The sequence below is a fragment of the Stegodyphus dumicola genome, chromosome X1, assembly GCF_044657685.1.
Source record: "Stegodyphus dumicola isolate Sdum_Otavi_A_Nest chromosome X1, ASM4465768v1".
NCBI classification, from domain to species: domain Eukaryota; kingdom Metazoa; phylum Arthropoda; class Arachnida; order Araneae; family Eresidae; genus Stegodyphus; species Stegodyphus dumicola.
In genome coordinates, this window is record NC_140780.1 from 63171382 (window position 1) to 63191673 (window position 20292).

General features: G+C 35.4%; 1 protein-coding gene across 3 annotated transcripts in view; it reads right to left on the reverse strand.

Annotated features, from left to right (window-relative positions):
* Sesn (Sestrin) overlaps positions 1-20292 on the reverse strand; it is a 108199-nt gene that overhangs the window by 69724 nt on the left and 18183 nt on the right. Inside the window, exon 3 of one of the 3 annotated variants that reach the window (XM_035377374.2) lies at positions 9564-9642. The exons of the other annotated variants lie outside the window; for them this stretch is intronic. Within the exon in view, the coding sequence (XP_035233265.1) occupies positions 9564-9611 (48 nt within the window). The 5' untranslated portion in view covers positions 9612-9642. The remainder of the gene's footprint in view (positions 1-9563; positions 9643-20292) is intronic. 3 annotated transcript variants of the gene reach the window in all.

Here is a 20292-nt window from a genome sequence, read left to right on the forward strand (position 1 = left end):
ACTTGATTTAAAGAGTGGGTATTGGCAGGTAGAAATACAGCCTGAAGACCGAGAAAAGACGGCATTTACTACGGGACAAGGGCTTTGGCAATTCAAGCTGATGCCGTTTGGACTGTGTAATGCGCCGGCAACATTCGAACGTCTTATGGAGACTGTTTTGAAAGGTCTTTCCTACGAAGCCTGCCTGATATACCTGGACGACATCATCATCGTCGGAAAGAGTTTTGAAGAACATTTAGAAAATCTTAGGAAGGTGCTTCAGAAACTGAAAGAAACCAATCTGAAGCTGAGTCCCACTAAATGCAAATTGTTCCGAAAGGAAGTGACTTACCTGGGACATGTCATCTCTGCAGAAGGTGTGCGCACGGATCCTGAAAAGGTATCAGCGGTTAAATCCTGGAAACGTCCTGAAAATGTCCATCAGCTGAGAAGCTTCCTAGGGCTTTGCACCTACTATAGGAGATTCGTGAAGGACTTTTCTTCCATCGCAAGACCCCTTCACAAGCTGACAGAGAGCAAGCAAAGATTCTTGTGGACAAAAGAATGCGAGGATGCATTTAACAACTTAAGGGAGGCTTTAACATCTGCTCCAATCCTGACGTATCCTCAGCTCGACCGACCATTTATTCTTGACACCGACGCGAGCAATGAAAGTGTCGGTGCTGTTTTGTCCCAAGAAATAGACGGCCAAGAACGTGTAGTGGCGTACTGGAGCAAGTGCCTGTCTAAACCGGAGAGGAATTATTGTGTCACCAGGAAAGAGTTGCTCGCCATAGTCAAAGCCGTAGAACAGTTCCATCACTATCTATATGGCAGAAAATTCCTGCTCCGCACCGATCATGCATCATTGACCTGGCTTTTAAATTTCAAGAATCCTGAGGGTCAAATAGCCAGGTGGATACAGAGACTCCAAGAATATGACATCACTATCCGTCATCGTAAGGGTTCATCACACGGAAACGCCGACGCCCTGTCTAGAAGACCTTGCCAAGAAAGCTGCCGATATTGTTCCAGGGTGGAAGCGAAATACGAGCTGCTGACTCCGGTCGCAAGACAAATTACAACATCAACATCGGTTGATCGAGAACCGTGGAGTGATGATGAAGTCAGGAAAGACCAGCTGGAAGACCGAGACATTAAACCGATAATTGATTTAATGGAGTCATCAACCAGAAAACCTACCTGGCAGGACATTTCTATCTGTAGTCCTACAACCAAACAGTATTGGGCACTCTGGGATTCACTTCACATTCGAAACGGCGTCTTATACCGGAAATTTGAATCGGATGATGGGAAGACGTTCCGATGGCAGCTGATACTTCCAAGATCCCGCATTCCTGATGTCCTTAAAGAACTACATAACAGCCCTACGGGAGGTCACTTTGGAATAATGAAGACCTTACAGAGAGTTCGTGAGCGCTTTTACTGGAATAATGCAAAGGATGACGTGCAAAAGTGGTGCCGATCCTGCGATGCCTGTGCAGGTCGGAAAGGACCGAAGAGACGCAGCCGAGGCAAGCTGCAACGTTACAACGTAGGGGCGCCTTTTGAACGTATCGCCTTTGACATCTTAGGACCTCTGCCACGAACTGCTGATGGCAACAAATACATACTCGTTGTCATTGATTACTTCACCAAGTGGCCTGAAGCGTACCCTGTTCCTGACCAAGAGGCTGTCACAGTAGCTGAGGTAATGATACAGCACTGGATTTCCAGGTTCGGAGTGCCTCTTCAGTTACATTCCGATCAGGGAAGGAATTTTGCCTCGGCAGTAATTAAAGAACTATGCAAACTACTCGGCATTGACAAAACTCAAACGACGCCATTGCATCCCCAGTCGGACGGCATGGTAGAGAGGTTCAATCGAACCATCCTTAATAACCTCTCATTAGTGGTTTCCAGAAACCAACAGGACTGGGACAAGAAATTACCACTCTTTTTACTGGCTTACCGCAGTGCTGTCCACGAGACTACCGGCTATTCTCCATCACAAATGCTCTTCGGTCGTGATCTTCGTCTGCCTTGTGATCTATTGTTTGCCCGCCCTCCGGATGCTCCTCACATCGTCTGAGGAATATATTCAAGATCTCCAGGCCCGGTTTGAAGTGATGCACAACTTTGCACGAGAGCGAGTCAACTTGGCGACGGAGAAGATGAAGACCCGATACGACACAAGAGCTACTGAACATCAATTCCACGAAGGAGACAAGGTGTGGTTGTGGAATCCGACTCGACGGAAAGGACTTTGTCCGAAATTACAGTCACCTTGGGATGGCCCGTACACAGTCCTAAACAGGCTGAATGACGTCGTGGTTCGGATTCGAAAGTCTTCGAACTCTAAACCTAAAGTCGTTCATTACGACAGGTTAGCACATTACTATGGCCATAGTACATAATGTAAATAATTGTAAATAGTATAAGACCATGGTCCATTTTGTTTTTAAATGTGTCTTTGATTTGATTTGTATTTAGTATTTGATTTGCATTTAGTATTTGAATTGAATTTGATAGCATTTGATTTGTTTTATGTATTGCATTTATTGTTCGTTGTTTATTATTGTAATGTAATGCTTATTAATGCATTTATGCCACAGTTGTAAATTTAGCTTCCTGTCCAGGGATTGTACTGCCCGGGACGTGCAGTCCTTGGGAAGGGGGCAGTGTTACGAATTTGGTATTTAAAAAGCTAATATTAGTTCAATTATAAATTAATTGGTTTTATTTCTCGCGCAGTGCAGCGCGTGACGAATATTAAAAGAAAGCTAAGCCGGAAAATTGAAAATACAAGAGCGCGTGCATTAAATAAATAAATATCTCTTTTTGATTTCGAGAAAGTACTGGAAAATTCTAGCGCGTGATTTTAAAATCTTATAAAAGGAGGAAAACATCTCAGTTTGTAGTAGTTGCTTAGTTTGTTGTTGTTTAGAAAACTGCTCTTGTTGATTGTAGCGAATTCGCGGATTAGCGTTCTTGAGCTGTTTTGAATTACGTTCTATTGGACATTTGAGTAGTTAAAAGATAACTGCTGTGAGATATTGTAATACTACATGATAATTTGAGAAAATTTAAGCATTTTTGTTGTGATAATAATAAATTTTTGTTCATTTTTCATCGGACTTGTGCATTCATTTCATAACGAACCCGTACGCACGCAACAATATTTTACAACTGACTGTCTGCGGTAAAAAGTTTAAAACTTTTCAAAATATAAGCATACTGTTACGAAATGCCCAGTCGCGGTAAGAGAGCTTCCCCACAAAGCGGGTTTAGGGTTACCATAAAATAACCAGGAAAGGCAGGGTTGCCAGATTTGGCGCGATTGCGTCCATTTTAGCTATAAAATTTGCGATGTGCAATAGATGGATTGAGAACATTCTAGAACGAATTCTTATCGGTTTGGCCCACTCGAAGGCAGGCCAAAAGCTCTGCCTTCGAGTATAAACTCTGCCTGTACGCGGAGTGCAGTGTATCGTCAGTTTATCATGAGTACATCGCAGTGCATGGTGATTGCATCGTCGAGTGTATCGTCGAGTTTTATCTTGAGTGTGTTGAGCTTCGAGAGCGATCGACCGAGTCGAGAGCTGTATTTCAGTGTTTTGCCGTGAAGCTGTCTTCCCAGTTATAGCCTGACAGCCTGAAGGCTGTGTTGCTGATTGTTTCAGCGTGCTCGTCGTAGCTTTTCGACAACTGTAAACGTGTTTTTGGAACTGCTTTGAGTAATACTGACTAATAAAATGTGTTTTGATTCTTCGTCAAGTGTTGTCGTCAATTACTCCACATCTACGAACCCATAGAAAGCAACAATACGAATACCTAAAGACTTCATATTGTGGCATAGAAAGCGAAAACGATGTAAACACAAAGAATTAAATCATATCTGCATAAAATAAATTGTAATACATATTGTTTTTTAACAACTCCTATTGTTATAGTCTCTTACTTTTTCAAGTCAAAAAGCGACCCCCCTCCAATTTCTGATCGTACGTTGTATAGTCATCGTCACAAGGACAAAATAAGAAATTTTAGTAGCTGTTGTCGATTATTTTTCATCGTGTTTAGTCACTTCAAATAAACACTGAAAACCTTAAGTAACAACGTGAACACTATTAAGCTCCTCTTAAGATTTCCTCCACAAAGACAGCTCTCCCATAGATAGACTCACGTATTTTGTCTTAGTTAATTAATCAGCTAACTTAAATTGACATACGAAATGCTTCTAAGTATGATGAAGGGGGAAAAATATGAGGAAAACATTTAAATATACATTTTCTTAATACAGTAATGTTTTTAAGACAGTATAATGAACATGAATATAACTAAAATTTTTTGAACAACTATAATAAAACATTAACGTACAGACTAAGCTACCGCAAAACAACCGCATTTCTCGCATTTATATTGTTATTATAAAAAAACACAATACAAATCTTTGTAGCTGTTAATACAAATTCAGCTTGCTTTTTGGTAAGAAAAGAGTGCAGAGTATATATTTTTGAAAAGAGTACATTTATGCATGCATATATAGCATGCAAAAAATATTAAACTGTCATTAATGTTATTACTAAAATTTCTGGTTCACAGTAGGCTATTTGTAACTTTCGTAAACCTAAACGCGGTTACGGAATAACACGGTAAACCTTGCATATTTAACACTTCGCTTATTTCTAAGGTCAAATATAATTGAATCACTCAGCCGCTTTGCTGAACGAAAACTGCAAAAGTCAAAGGTTACCGAAGGATACTTTTTCTAAGGAATTCCCAAAAGGATCTAATTTCTATTTTCTTTACACATCCTCAAAATGGTGAAATTTCACGTAGTCAGTTTTTTCTTTTCCAAATGTCAAACTGGGAACAAAAATGTAACTATTACATAGCTTCAGTCATTCGGCCACTAATAAGCCAATTTTTTTTTATCAAAAGCGACTTGACCATTAAAATAATTATTATTAATTAATTACTTCAGGAGTAGAGTTCATTATAAACAGTACTGTGTCGTATCTGCTATTTCGTTTTATAGCACAATACTTATTGTTTTTGAAATCAGGTGTAGGGAGCTACAAAGATACATCTACTAATTCTTGGAATAAAATCTCATTTTGTTGCAATAACAATCTTTAAGATATACGTTTAATTAAGAATTACAGTAATTTTACCAAAAAGTCATTGTGTTATTCTTACAGAAATGCTTCCTGGAAAATGATCGTGACTTGACTTGTGTTCTGACACTGACTTGACTGTGACAAATTCTATAAAACATGTGACTTTGCTAAATTTACATGCTTCATTTAGACCAACAGACTGCAAAGAACTGCCAGATTTCTAAAGGATGCACTTAGTTAAACTTCAGGAAGTGGTTTTTGTCCAGTCTTCCTGTTTACAGTAATTTGAATATGACTAGGTTTTTATGTATAGTGGGAATAATTGTCTGATAAATTTTAATTTATAAAGGTGTTAAACCTTAATCTTCAGGGACATTTAAAAGCTATTTTTTACTTAGCATGTATGATTTATCTACTTACGGAGAGAAAAATCAAACTAGAGTAAGAAGTAGTCAAACTAGAGTAAGAAGTAGTCAAACTAGAGTAAGAAGTAGTCAAACTAGAGACGTTTCTTTTGACACATAACCTTTCCCCCCCCCCCTCAGAAGGGTCACTATTACAGAAAACATACTATGGGAAATTTTTTCATAAACTTGGAATTTATAGATTTATATATTAAATTTTCTTCACCGAATGAAAATTATAACTTATCACTCTCAGAGTAAGAATAACTCATTCAATTGACAGTCCCCCCAAAAAATCAGGCAGATGCCGTCAGCTTGGAAACTCTAATTTCATATGTGATCCGTACGTATTTGTACCAGAAACTATTTTCCATTTTTAAAGGCTATTTTTAAGGTACAAATCTAAATCATAAAACTACGTTCTGATAGCACGCAAAAGGATTCATATAGCGTTTCATTAACAGATGGCGCGCGCTACTAGATGCTAAAGTAAACGTCTGCGTTGAAAACTGCTTGCTGAGTCAGATGTTAAATATAAACAAAATATTAAGAATTTCCAAAAATAATTGATCACGCAAAATTTAATTAAAGCTGAGTGAAATTGCAGTTGCTTAATAAACATCATATGCTTAATAAATAGAAAAAAAACGGTGCTTAATGAATTTCAGAACGAAAACATTTTTAAATAAAATATTAAAAAAATCTTATGTGTGCACCACATGACTTCCTTGTACGGAATATTAAATTATACCCATTTTTTTTGCATTTCATTTAAACTTATTGGGCTGAATTAAATCTACTTTGACGATAGCGCATAAACCACATACACTCTTTAAAGTTCAGTACATTTGTTTACCATAGCGACATTCTGGCCTTACTTTGACGATAGCGCATAAACCACATACACTCTTTAAAGTTCAGTACATTTGTTTACCATAGCGACATTCTGGCCTTAGGTTCACTTAACAGTGTTACATTTCATTCATTTTTTAAGTCAGAATGCACAAAATTTATATCATCTTAAGAATTGTCTAATTGTTACCACATGTTCTATTGAAATACTATAATAAATCTAAAACGATGTATAAAAGAAATTAAACAAAGAACAATAATAATAAAAAAATAAAAATAGGAAACAGTTTTTCACAGACAATTCAGTATATCTCATTCAATTAATTCAGTTCTCACTTCGCGACAAGGCAAAAATACATAAAAACTCAAGATGTCTATATTGCGAATTATGAAGTAAATCTTAAACACTTATTTCCTCGAATAAATTCCGAATGGATTAAGCATGATTTAATTCGAAATAATAAAAGAAGGCGTTATCTTTCTTATTGCGAAGCTTACTTTCTCTAGATTGGCAACAAATCTACTATTCTGCTGTTTCAAATGTAAACAAGCAATGGCCACCATGGCAAAACTTATTAGGCTTAGCGGCACTTAAACAACTTTTAAATTGTTAATAATTCTAAAAACATTGCATACAGATTTACTACAGACATAAAAACCTTAACCGGAAGATAACAATATAATTCAATCATTTTTAAAGCAAAAAATGCACAATTTACAAACATATAAGAATAAAGAAACTGAGATCCCTGAGCCGAGTAACAGAGTGGATTTATATGTACATATATTTATATACTTTTGGTGCGGCCGAATGCAACCAAAATACGAGGTGCACATCTACATGTTATAGCAGTCCTATATACAAAATTTCAACGTTCTGAGACTACTCGTTTTTGAGTTATGGGAGATACATATACGTACGTACGCACAGACGCTACGAAAAATTCTCTTAAGAATTCATTTTAAATTAGTTTTAGAATTTTTTTGGTGGAAAAGAGTCCTTTATTCTGTCCTTACGTACAGATGTCACGCAAAAACATCGTTAAATTGCATTCGATAGCGGTGGAAATGGATATTTGCGTTGAAATATGATGCCTGAAACTTTTCACGATTACAATACTTCCTTTTTACTTCGTACAAGGAAGTAAAAAAGTTAATCTAAAAGCTACTTCTATTAGATTAATTCACTCTAAAAATAAATATAAAGATATTAAGAGCAACAACAATTTTTGTGTGTTGTAGTCTAGAAGTCATGTAATTATTTTATTTCATACTTTTTAGTGCGAATCAAGCTAGAAATAGCCTTTAGATTAAATTTTTTATATATTTTTTATATTTCTTTTCATTACAGTTAAAAACGTCCTTGTAATATGCTAATGCTACTCCATCCCTCTCTTGAATAAGAACTGTTGGACGTCACTGAAACAGTCAATACGTTACTCCGCAACATATTTGAAACTGAAAAATTGTTTTTATACGTGTACGAGTCATTACAATAGACATTATTTGTATGTAACTAATATAGCGTTTGAAATACGAATCAGCACTTAATATTTAGAACATTCATTTTATAAGTAAAAAATTTAAACATTCCTTTAAAGACAGTAACATGCCTTTCAATGATGCATAAACTGAACGCACAGAAAATAAGATAGAGCAATTTTTTTTCCAGTAAGTATGACTCATTTTACATGCGTAACCTCAAACATGATCAGAATTTGTGTGTTTATTTAATAAAACGCATTAATTGGTTTATTTAATAATACGCAACGAGTTATTTTTCTTTTGTTGGGAGGGAAGTAACAAGTCAGCCGCGTCACCACACGCAATTTTTTAACTCTTGACTTACGGAATTTCATAGGTCGCTATTACAGCCATAGAATAAAAATTCTAAATAATGAAATATTATGTGTACTCCAGTTACTTAAAAATAAGAATTTCCACATCTTTATTAACAAAATTTATCGAAATACTTTTAATAAGCACTTTTGTCAAAATTAAAAGCACCAGCTACACATTTAACTACAGTATAAAACGAAAATTATTTATTGACTAAATAAACAGATTTTGTTTTTCAAAAATTTCTTGTTCTTACATTTTTCAGTTTAACTCAGTAACAGGCTGGGAAAAATTATCTGTGTAAGCAACTACCTGTTGCCATGCTAAGTTCGCTGCCATAACCTTGGGCGCAGGTTCAAAATATAGAGACTGCATGGATGTTAAATGTATATGTTTTTCCGGCGTAGGGGAACTTAAAATAACTGTCGAGCCGAAAGCCTTCTCGAAAGATTGGTGGCTGGGGGAGTAGAGTTCGGAGATCCTCCAATTCACCGCCTCACAGTGTACTCCATTAAAACTAAGAAGAAGCTTCCCCTTTCTTGCAAGTGTAATTCGGTTGCCCCATTTGATACCCCCTGGGGAATGTTTTCGGTGATAAGGCGGTGAAATGACCAATGGATTTGGACATTTCCGGCGAATGCTGAACTAGAAAAGTATTTTGCGACTGAAGAGTAAGAAGGAAAAAACTAAATTTTCTCACGAATACATCCCTATATTTTTCACATAATGGTACGGTGACTTTTATAACTAAATAAGGAATAGTAAATAATTAAATGCATTAACTGATTTTTTTTTTCAACTCCGCAGAAGTCATATCGAGTGTTAGATTATACACATTCGTGTGTTTGTATTACAATGATGCAGAAATACCAAATACAATACTGATTAATAATGAAGAGAAAATTTGGCAGCTGAGGCAAATTAAATATTCTTTTTTATTTCAATAGACATTTGCAACCACTATTCATTCTCTTTATGGCACTCTAGTCGTGGCCGTTACAAAGCATTTACATTTTTGACACTACTGCGATAAAAAGAAAGCAGCGTGGCAGTGTCTTAGCGGTAATAGAAGCAGAAACAAAGTGCGGAGTTTTAGGATATGGGAAGTTTAATTAAAAGATAGTTTACGGTTCTCAAAATTTTGATTATTTTTCTGATTGAATTAGCTACATCATCGTTATGTAAAAGTAAAGTCATGTGATAGGATTATTCTAGAAATGACACAGTCCAGAAAAAAAGTTATTACTGTTTTTGAACAGAGCAGCAATGATGAGTTCATTTTCATATAATTCTAAACCTTACTGTAAACAGTTTTAAAACTGAAAGCACATGTCTAACCAATATTTAAGAAAATAAAACAAGACAGTACCTTATTATAGAAGGACATCCAGTGCTCAGGGAAGCTTGCGCTTCCCATCCTCTAGGAATAGAAGTTAAATACTGGAGAGCTGGAACAAAAATAAAATAACATTACATAACGAAAATATGAAAACAACGTTAAAAGTGCTTAAAAAACCATTAAAAGCTAAAGTTTTCAGGGAATATCTGATCATTCTTCATCAGCAGTAACACGTACGGAATGTACCCGCGTTGTCATCCATTTAACACCATTCAATCACATAGAACTTTAAATTTTCCTCATGTATATGGATTCCTTGAATGTTTGAAACAAATCCTCTTCGTTTAAAAAGTAGAAAATGAAATGCAACAAACTGCAAGGATTTTACTTCTTACGACGTGCCCTATGCATGTAATTTAATTCAATAACCGATCATGCTCAGCTGCTTCAATATAAAGTAGTCAGATTTTTATCAATTATATATTTAAGCAGATGAACATGTTATAACCTGCACATGTGATTCAGTCAATGATTGTTTATATTTATTATGTTGCTACTGACAGCAGAAGATCAGATGGCCACTGAAACTATCATATCATCGCCCATTATGCACTTTCAACTTTGTTTTTATACCTTCGCTACGCCAGCGTATTTGATGGATTTTAAAGTTATTGTAAACATTAGATGGCCCTAACAAGCAAAGATTTATATATTATTATATATATATATGTAGTATATATATAAACACAAGATAAAATAATAATATTAAAATGCAGATCCTGGCCACAGAAACCTTATATTCACCAGTAATATCTCAATCAACATAAAATAAGTGAACAACAGACGAAAAGAAATATATTTAACGCTTTTTAGAAATGTCAGAATAAAACAAATGGACAACAGAAATCGGGAGAAAATAATTAAATCAAAATTAAATCATGAAGCGACAGTAACTCTTCGACAGTAACCACTCAAATCAAAATCAAAACAAAATTGTATTTGAAATTTCTCCAACTCTTGTCTATATACATAATGAAAACGGAAACGTGTGTAAAGAGGATTTTCAAAACTTAAATCCAGCACAGTTGCTGCTAAGACTTCAATAAAATAATTAATTAAAGTAAGTTAGAACTATAAGCAATTAGAAATTTTTTTGAAACTTAAATCATATTAATTAAACAATATTATAAACTAAAAATTATACTGCACTAGGAAAGACAGTTGTCAACAGCCTTAGGCTAAGAGTGACAGTTTGCTGCAAATATTAAACAACAATTTTAAAATTATTTAAACAAGACAAAATTTAAAAATATGAGAAATTAATTGATGCAGTTTAATATCCATTTCTTGCTCAAATCATCACGAAGTGGTCAGTTGAATTCTCTATTTCACAGTATTTACACAATTCTATTTTAAAGTATAATATAAATTTTAGCTTATAATGTTGTTTAGTTACTTTTTTTAATTAAAAAAATTCAATAATTAAATTCAAATTATAATTTATTTTAATTAATTAATTACATATATATAAGAAATTAAGATAAAAAGCAACATTTTTTAAAAGATTATTTCTTGAGGAAGATTGTGTAGGGAGTAAGATGTTTGTATGTTAATTGGAAGTGGAAAAATAATAAAGCGGGATAAGGAAATTTCTTACAAAGTGGCATTTAAATTGATAAAAAGGTACGAACTGGAGTAACAAATAAACATAATCACCCTATGTTTTAATGTTTCACACAGAACCTTTCAAGGGCCACTGAAAGTATTTGAAGCATTAAAGCCTGGACGATTAATTAGGGCTGATCACACGTTCCGTTCTTCCTGACATTATGCCACTCCAAACGCTATTAATTAATTGTTCGCGAGTGTTAAATAATACTTCTAATAGTCTCATAGTGTCAAAGAACTACACCGACGTGTTGTTCGTCCTTATTAGTTACAATCAAAGAATAAAAATAAACAAAAAATACAAAAACATAATATCCACAAAGAAAAATCTAAAACACTGACCACAAACACATTTTCAAAACGTTATTATTTTTTTAAATTATGAAAACGTACGAACAGGTCTTATAAACGGCACTAAAATATAAATGGAACTAAAACTCAAACAGCCAATAGTAATTTTATAGCACTATTAACTATCCTATCAAAATGCATTGAGAACCAAAACCAACTCAGTCTGAATAAAGATTTCACCCTGAACATAACGCACTTGCTTTCTACGCTTTGCCCTGGCTGGACTGCGGTCTGTCTGCTCCTTCTTTCTTACAGCAAATTTGTCAAAAATGTAAACTTTTGGAATAGGCATAGATAACGTGCCAACTTGTTTGTGGCCGCAATATGTTTGCTGAAATAAAAGTTGAATTAAATATACCTCGACTGCCAAATTTCTTATACATTATGGATTGGAATTTCAACACTTCTAAGCAATCAAAGTTCTCGCTGTTCATTACAGATTCAACCGCGTACGTTCTGCTATTACATATAAATAAACATTACTAGATTCAGACATACATATTTTGAACCTGTCTGAAATTCATTATCCTGCTTAGAAAAAGTTGTCTAAATGAAATATTTAATAATATTACAAATCAAAAGATGAATCGGGTCAAAGTAGTAAGAGCCACCTCTTCTAAACCGTTTCAAATGGCGAAAGTAAGTGTTTCCTCTGTCAGACATAGACGGTTCAAGGAGCGGATGAACTGGGTTTGGTTTGGTTTATTTAATTACGCAAAGCACACTAGGGCTATCTGCCTAAAGGGAGGGATGCCTTCGTGGAGGACTTTATTACTATTGCAACACGGTGTAGGTGGCATGCAGCAAACGTCAATTTGCATGAAAGGTAGTACATGATGGGATACGCAAATGATTTGCATTACAGACCATGCTCACAAAGTAAGTACAAGGAATCCCATCTATATTGTTCATAAATGGGAAGCCTGCGCAACGTGCTTCTCATTTGGAAATCACATTTGAACATTGCTTTTTTTGTGTAAAGTTCCTGTTATGCCTCGTATAAGCAAGAGATACTCCTACCAGCTCGTCTCGGAATTCGACCGCGGCGGGATCGCGGTCGGGACTGCGGTTTACCGTTCTGCGACGCTATTCGTGTTAATCGGGATCTTATTACTGTCAAGGTGAATATGGAATGGATGGGTCCATGAAGTCTATTTTGAACGCTATGCAGGATCTCAGCGGCCCCGGGTCACTATCGCCTGAGAGGTAATATATGTTGTTCTCTCGATTTCTTGAGAGATCGTACACATCATGTATCCTAATTCAGTAACCTGCCTCGTCTGCAGAACCGCGGATTGTCAGCACGACGACCATAGTATTACTTTCCTGTGAAGCTATAGCAGGGATAGGCGCGTCTACAGTGGTGCGATGAACGGTAATGGACACAGGAGTGACCCCACGTCTTTTTTTCAGACGAATCCCTGCTCTGCTTGCAATCTCATAATCCATCTGTAGAGGCACCGTCGAGAACGAACGTTTCCAACTCGCATTCTTCATCGTCATACGGGTTCAGCACCTGCCACTGGGTACATATTCCGGTCACCTCTTGTTCAGATAGCCAGTAATGTGGATAGCCGCTGTTACATTTATAGCGTGTTAAGGATTATAGCTGTGCCCTATTTTCGAGGCTTGAGTGACGCCATCTTTTAAAAAGATAATGCATGACCGTATCTTACCCGTGCTGTTCTGACCTATCTCGATACAGAGGGCTTTCGAGGTTATTGCCCTGGCCAACATGTTCTCCAGATCTCTCATCCACTGACAGCATCTGGACATGGGTTAACGAGATACTGGCCACCACTACGCGACAGCAACTTACACTGATGAACTCTGGCATAGAGCTGAAGCTACACGGAATGAAAATACCCGTTTCCAAGCTCAGTTCGACTCGATGAACATTTCAATTATAGCCGTTGTTGCTTCCAAAGATGGCAGCTCTGTGTACTGAATTCTATACGCTGTGTACCCGAAACCGCATGCATATTTAATTATGTTTTCCTCCCATTACACTGTATAGTACAATAAATAAGATTTTGCTATTTGCTTTTCTTTCTGGTGTAGAGGTTTTAATGGCAGTAGTGCAGAACAAAAGCTACGGAAAGAATGGTACTAAGTCCTAGAATAAAACATGACTCAGAAATACGAAAACTTATCAGCCGTATCACAGTAAATGTAAATATTAAATAGTTTACATTTTGAATTGACGGGTTTTATGCTTTTTAACCCATTATATTATTATTTTGCCTGTACTATTAATTCCCACCACAGTTCTTATCAGAATGCAAAATAGTTTATGTATATCAGAACAGATTTCTTGAATTTATTAGAATGCTTTTAGCAGCGACTACTAACAGTCTCACTACAATTTTCCTTCAGTTTCTAGATTTACTTGAATTGGCTTCAGCCTTTGGTAGCGTAAGTTATAGGCCTAAACCAAAACGCATAAGCGCACTTTGTCTTGTGAAATTTCACATTTTAAAATGCATCACTTCCATTTTAATGTTTGTGATCTGTTAAACTGCAAGCGGAGCAGCCTTCTGTTATTATAACAGCTGCATAAAATGTTAGAGGAGCTAATGAAAATGTTTTTCTCCTGACTTGGTTTTACTTTAACGAAGGATTACGATGGGAAGTTAAGTCGACTAGTGATTTTTACGGAGACAGAAGTTAACATTTTAAATAATTATCTTCCGTGCAACGTCAGCCATATGTCTGATACATTTAACGAAGCTTCAGTATGATTAGTGAGCAGATGAGCTTTAAAACTCATTAGTTTAGTAAAGAAGTTGCTTACATAAAATAAAAGCAGCAAACAAAAACACATGGATAGTGTAATCAAACTGTTTTGCACCTCTACGAATCACTTTGTTAAGAATAAAGCAAATTGTAAGCAAATTTTTTTCGTAAATTTCCTTTTCTAGTTTTGATATGCTTATAGGAAAGAGTATAGTGTTTAAATAGTAATGCTGATCATATTAGATTAATTTTAATGTTATCAATATTCACATCTAACGTATTAAACTAATTCAAAATAGAATTTAACATTGATTTTCTTCCCTTTATATGGGCAGACAGATGACTCAATCAACCGGAATGATGTCGGAGGGGACGATATGCATGATGAACTTAAAATCACAGTTAATCCGAGAACAGTTTATAAACACAGGAAGGAAGAATAATCCATATTATAATAAACAGTTGAGTACGCTTAACAATTTACCAGCGTTGTCAATTAGTTTAATATAAAGAATCAACTCATTCGGTTACGTAAATTAAGTCATTATTAAAAAAAAGACCCCGTTTTAAATAACAGAAGAATAAACGTGTTCAAAAATAATAAACTGCGTTATAAATGACAATAACATTCTGCTATCACTGCGATTATTCTATGCGTTTTCATTTTGCATCTTTTATTTTACAATGATAGTTTGTGATAGTAATTTTTTTCATTGCTTCGTAATGAAAACTTTTTCATCCCGGTTACTCGAAATTTGGCTGCACATTTAATTTTAGTTTACTGACCAATATTTTAATAAATATTAAACTGAGATTTCTATAAGGAAAAAATCAAGATCAATGTTCATCGATATTTTTGAACTCTCTATCATTAAGAAAAATCTACAAACCGAAATAAATTTTAAAGCTTTTTTTAAAAATTAACAACAATTAAAAATTAAATATGACACAGCGAAACTTATTTGCATAAATTATTTTATTATTTCGCTTGATTCAAGATATTACTCATAGAATATGTGTACTTTTATGAAGCATTCGATAAACAATTATGCCTGTGTTTTCCATAATACAAGTTCTTATTCTTTGCTGCCTGAAATGCACGAATCAGATATCTTACATAAAAATTATGAGCTAGTCAACTACACGCTTGATACACGATTGCTGATTCCTGATACGTAATTTGGCGCAAAACAAGCCTTATTAGCAATATTATACATTGCCATGTGAGTTCGAATGCTTTCAGAAAAACAGATTATCGGTTATGCAACAATAATGTATATATTCTGGTAAAAAGTTATACTTGCGTTAACTATTAAATGTACGCAAAGTTAATTCAAATTCCGCTTACGATTCTTTGTCTAGGTCGTTTTCGGATGACATTTCGCAGGAGTATCAGCAAGAGCAATGAACTGCACAGCTGACAGATTTCGGAACTGTCCCAGATAACATTATTGACTGTTCTCTTCGACAAGATGATATCTAACAATATTACTTTTTTCGCATACCCTCCGAAAATGCATTTTAAAATGAAATAAGAAAACATTTTTCGATGAACTGTAGCCCATATTTCATACACAGACACATTTAATAACTACGCGATTTTGCTGAAAATGTTAACACAAAAGATTTTCAAACTGCTTCTAAAGTGCAGGAATATTTTATAACTAAGAAATATCATACATTTCAAATTTTACTTAATGAATAAAATACCTTTGAAAGATTAAAAAAATCTTTATGCTTCAGTGGAAGTTAGGAAATAAAATCATACTTAATTCTGGAAACAGCCAGAATTTGATAAAATGAAATATGATGATCTGAAAAAAACTACATTTAATTAAGAAATCACACTATGACTTGATATAAAAATTTTGACAAAAGTTACAGCTTAATATAATGGACAATATTTACAAGCTTTTAAACTATCATACTATTTTTTTTTCAAACGTTATTTGTTATAAACTACGGAAAGATATTGGGCACTACTTTACGAAGAAAATGTCACACTGTAAAGGGATACTAAAAATAAGAAAGTATAACAATCGCAAAGATAAAATAATTTAGAATAAAAGATTATAAACTAATTTATCTTTGTGATTGTTATATTTTTAACCAAGCTGTGAATATTGATTTCTGGTTTGGGGTTATTATATCATATCATTTTTTACAAATCATTTTTAAAGTTAGTATATCATATTAATCAGATTTTTTGCCAGTAGATTGCATCAATCTATTGACTAGATATCCTGAATAACTTGGCCTGATGCTATAGCATACGACTGCTATAATGGACAATAGGCGTAAAACTGGGTCTGTATGTCTTCATATTCGAGGTACTCATTAGAATTCAAAATTCAGTATTTTTACAGCATCTGATTCAGGTCAATAATTTTTTAATATATTATCTTAATGGATTAAATCTGGAGGTCTCGTTGGCCAAGGAATTTGGATATTTTGCAAGAATGGTTTGGACATTCCAGCTGTATACAGTTGTGCATCGCGTTAACCCTTTCAGTCCCAATGGGTTATATAAATCCCAGTACATGTTTAAAGAAGACTGAGGTAATTAATTACACTCATCAATTTACTACGTAGATGATATCCTACTGGTAGTAGGTATCATTTCTAACATCCCCACTGCAAAATTGTATAAGGTAGACCACCACTACAATATGGTACCATACCATTACAATATGGTAGACCATCATCCAGTTCCAAATTGTTGAATACAGGAGATCACTTACCCATCGAAGGGCCCACTAGAAAAAGGTGTCACAGGTGTACCAAGAGAAAAGAAATAAAACAATTTCTGTGGCATGCAATCTACCACTATGAAAAAACTGTTTTACTTCTTATCACACATAAGCTATGAAAATAAAAATAGTTTCTCTTGATTTTTTTCTTTTATGTGTCAGCAATTTAGTATTAATGGGACACATATGTCCCACCATTACCCCCAGTGGGACATATTTGTCCCAGACCCCTAGAATCCCCCCTCCCATTTTAAAATAAAATGTTTAAAATGATATTTTTCATTTTTTTGTGATAAATACAGAGAGTAAATAAAAAATCAAGTCAATTGAAACACAAATAAATTAGGACTGAAAGGGTTAAAAATGACAGTTGGCTTGCTCTGAAGGTACGATTGTAAAGGCACTAATTGGTCTGTCAGTAAGTAGTTACTATATTCGTTAATTGGATATAGTAACCAATTATGCGCACCAGAGTGATAGGTTGCCCAGACCATGACTTAAAAGTTACGAGCTCTATGACACGTAAAAAACAGTAGAGCCAGCTCGTTGGCCATATTGTCTTCACCCTTAGTCGACATTACCAGCGTTTATATACAAAGCGTGATTCGTCGCTGAAAATATTATTATACAATTTGTAACAGATAAAGCTGCTACTGCATTCGCAAATGTGTAATGTTTTACTATTAACAAGAATGATTTGCTAAAATAAATGCTATAATCAAACCGAATAACCTTAAGAACAATTCTCTTGGTATTTTAAAGGACCGTGTAGTGATCTGAGTAACAAACAAGCTTGGGGAGTGATATGTATGATGACTAATGGCGAGATCATGTTTTGTGCCGCTAGCATTATTTCTTCTCTGCAACATCACATTCAATAAAGACAATGGAAGACAGGGGCTATGAGTCTCTCAAAAAAAGCTTTATGTTTAATTTAAGAGAAATGAGTTTCACTAGGCTATACCATCAGTGAGACAAACTGTCGAATATTGTCCCCTGGAGGTTTTAATGCAAGTCTTTCTCCTTTAAAGAAAAAGGCCTCCAACAACCTGAAATCGAAGATGCTGATATATTAGAAGGGGTAAAAAAGGACAATTCGGGAGCGATCATGATTTAAGATCAAAATAAGCGGAGCTTTTAGGGACGTGGTTACCAGGTAGGCGAAGTCACTACACTTTAATGACGTCAACCACATATTTAATCCTGTTTAGAACACTTTTTGGGAGGCACACTGTTGATCCACCCTGTTGTTGCACTCTGATTCCAAACTGTTATTACAAAATGCCCAAGTTTGTTTTGCACTTTTGATCCAAAGTGCCTGCTGTGTGAGTTCAAAACATGATTACAACATGCAGATAATTGTCCACTGCTCGAACTTCCTATTACTTTCTTTTTAGTTCAATACCTGTCGCTAGAAGTAACAGTCTCTCCCACCGCACCTTCTGACTGTCTCTAATAGATCCCGACCTAGCTCTATATAAAGAGATCATGGGCTTTGGTTTATTATTTAACCTTTTTCATCTAACCGCTCTCCACTAGATTTACTATGCCACTGGACCCTTTCATGTCCTTTTATTAATCTCCCCAAGTGGGAAGTTGGGAAGTATAAGTCTATAAATTTTTTCAAGGTGGGAAACCTACACTGGAGCTATTTTCGTGAATTTGTAGTGACCTAGCTTTACGGCCCTCCTTTCTGCATGCTTTCATGGTTTAACGGTAGCACACTCGACGCGTATTCGAGAGGTCCAGGTTCGAGTCCCGGGGAGGGCATTGCTCATTTTTCAGAGACTCCTGTCTCAAAATAACCTAATGGCTCTACAGAGCGCTCGAACTAAAATGTGGCGGATGATGATTATTCACCACCAGGATTTGGCGACTGGGTGCCCTAATCTTCAGTCGCCCTTTAAAAGGGGGAGTATAAATGGCATTTTGTCCCTCCCTTCTGCATGCCTTCGTGGTGTAATAGTAGTACACTCGGCGCTTATCGAGAGGTCCAGGTTCGAGTCCGGCGAGGGCACAGCATATTTTTCCCATTTCATTTTCATTTCACCCGCACAAAAAAAAAAAAAAAAAAAAAAAAAAAAAACCCTAACGTCTCTACAATGTATCATGTATCATGTTTCCATTATTTCTGCCTCTTCTGGTACGTTACATGCTTCGCTCTTGCTTATGCCATTCTTGTTTGAATCAAAAATTGTTATTTGATGCATCTTTTATTCGTGATTTATCGTTCAGATAGCTGACATATTTGTATTTACGTTATTTGCGTTAAAATTTAGTTCAATTATTTTCATTACGGAACACTGTATACTTCTTGCGTTCTCTTTTATAGTTTGTATTTTTCTCAATTTTTCAGATGGAATTGGAACGCCAATTTGAAAAGCCTATGCATCTCAACAAAGATGTACAAAGCACTGTCGATTCTGGCTGCAGTTCTAACTAACTGCATGATACCCCAAAATAAGCACCCATCTCACTGAACCTTAGTGGCAAACGAAAAGCAGAAAAAGATAGTAGTCGCTAGAAGAAAGTAACTGTTCGTGAATATAAAAATAGTTTATTATACGAAGACTTGCTTTTATTATTTATTTATACATGACTCATATGTGTCTTTTTCAGCGCAAAGGACGGTTTATTGAGGACACGATCCGAGAAGAGCGGACACATACTCGTAGCAATGTCTTCTCGTTCAAGAGAATAAGCTCAAAAATGTCTTCGCTTGGCCAATTCTTTTCAAAGGAAGAACCGTTGTATAGATTAGGCAGTAAAGCAAGTACAGGAATTTCTACTTTCCAACATGCAGCGATGTAAATTTAGAGCCCTTGCCTAAGACATCTTCTCACAGAACTTACTCACAATGACTCTGGAACTGCTCAACATTTTTCGTGTTATACACGACGGTTCCCTTTTCACGCAAAGCAACTGACAGTTAAAGGAGCGGAGAAAAGTAGAATTTCTCTTACAATCAACTAGTAAGAACTGACGACAGAATAGTAATTCCTCCACTTGGTGTATTGCCTAATCTGCATAGTGACCGTTGAAAAGGTTAGGACCATTTCTAAACTGCGTAATTTCGAAATTAAGCCACGTCATATGATTCTTACATAACGCTAATGATCCAGACACTTGCATAAATGCTTCAGCGAATAAGACCTCAATTGACACCGAAGCTTTTTCTTAATAAGCAATAGGAACATTTGTAAAATTGCGAAGTGAAACTTATATCACTTCTGACCAAGATGTCATCATAAATA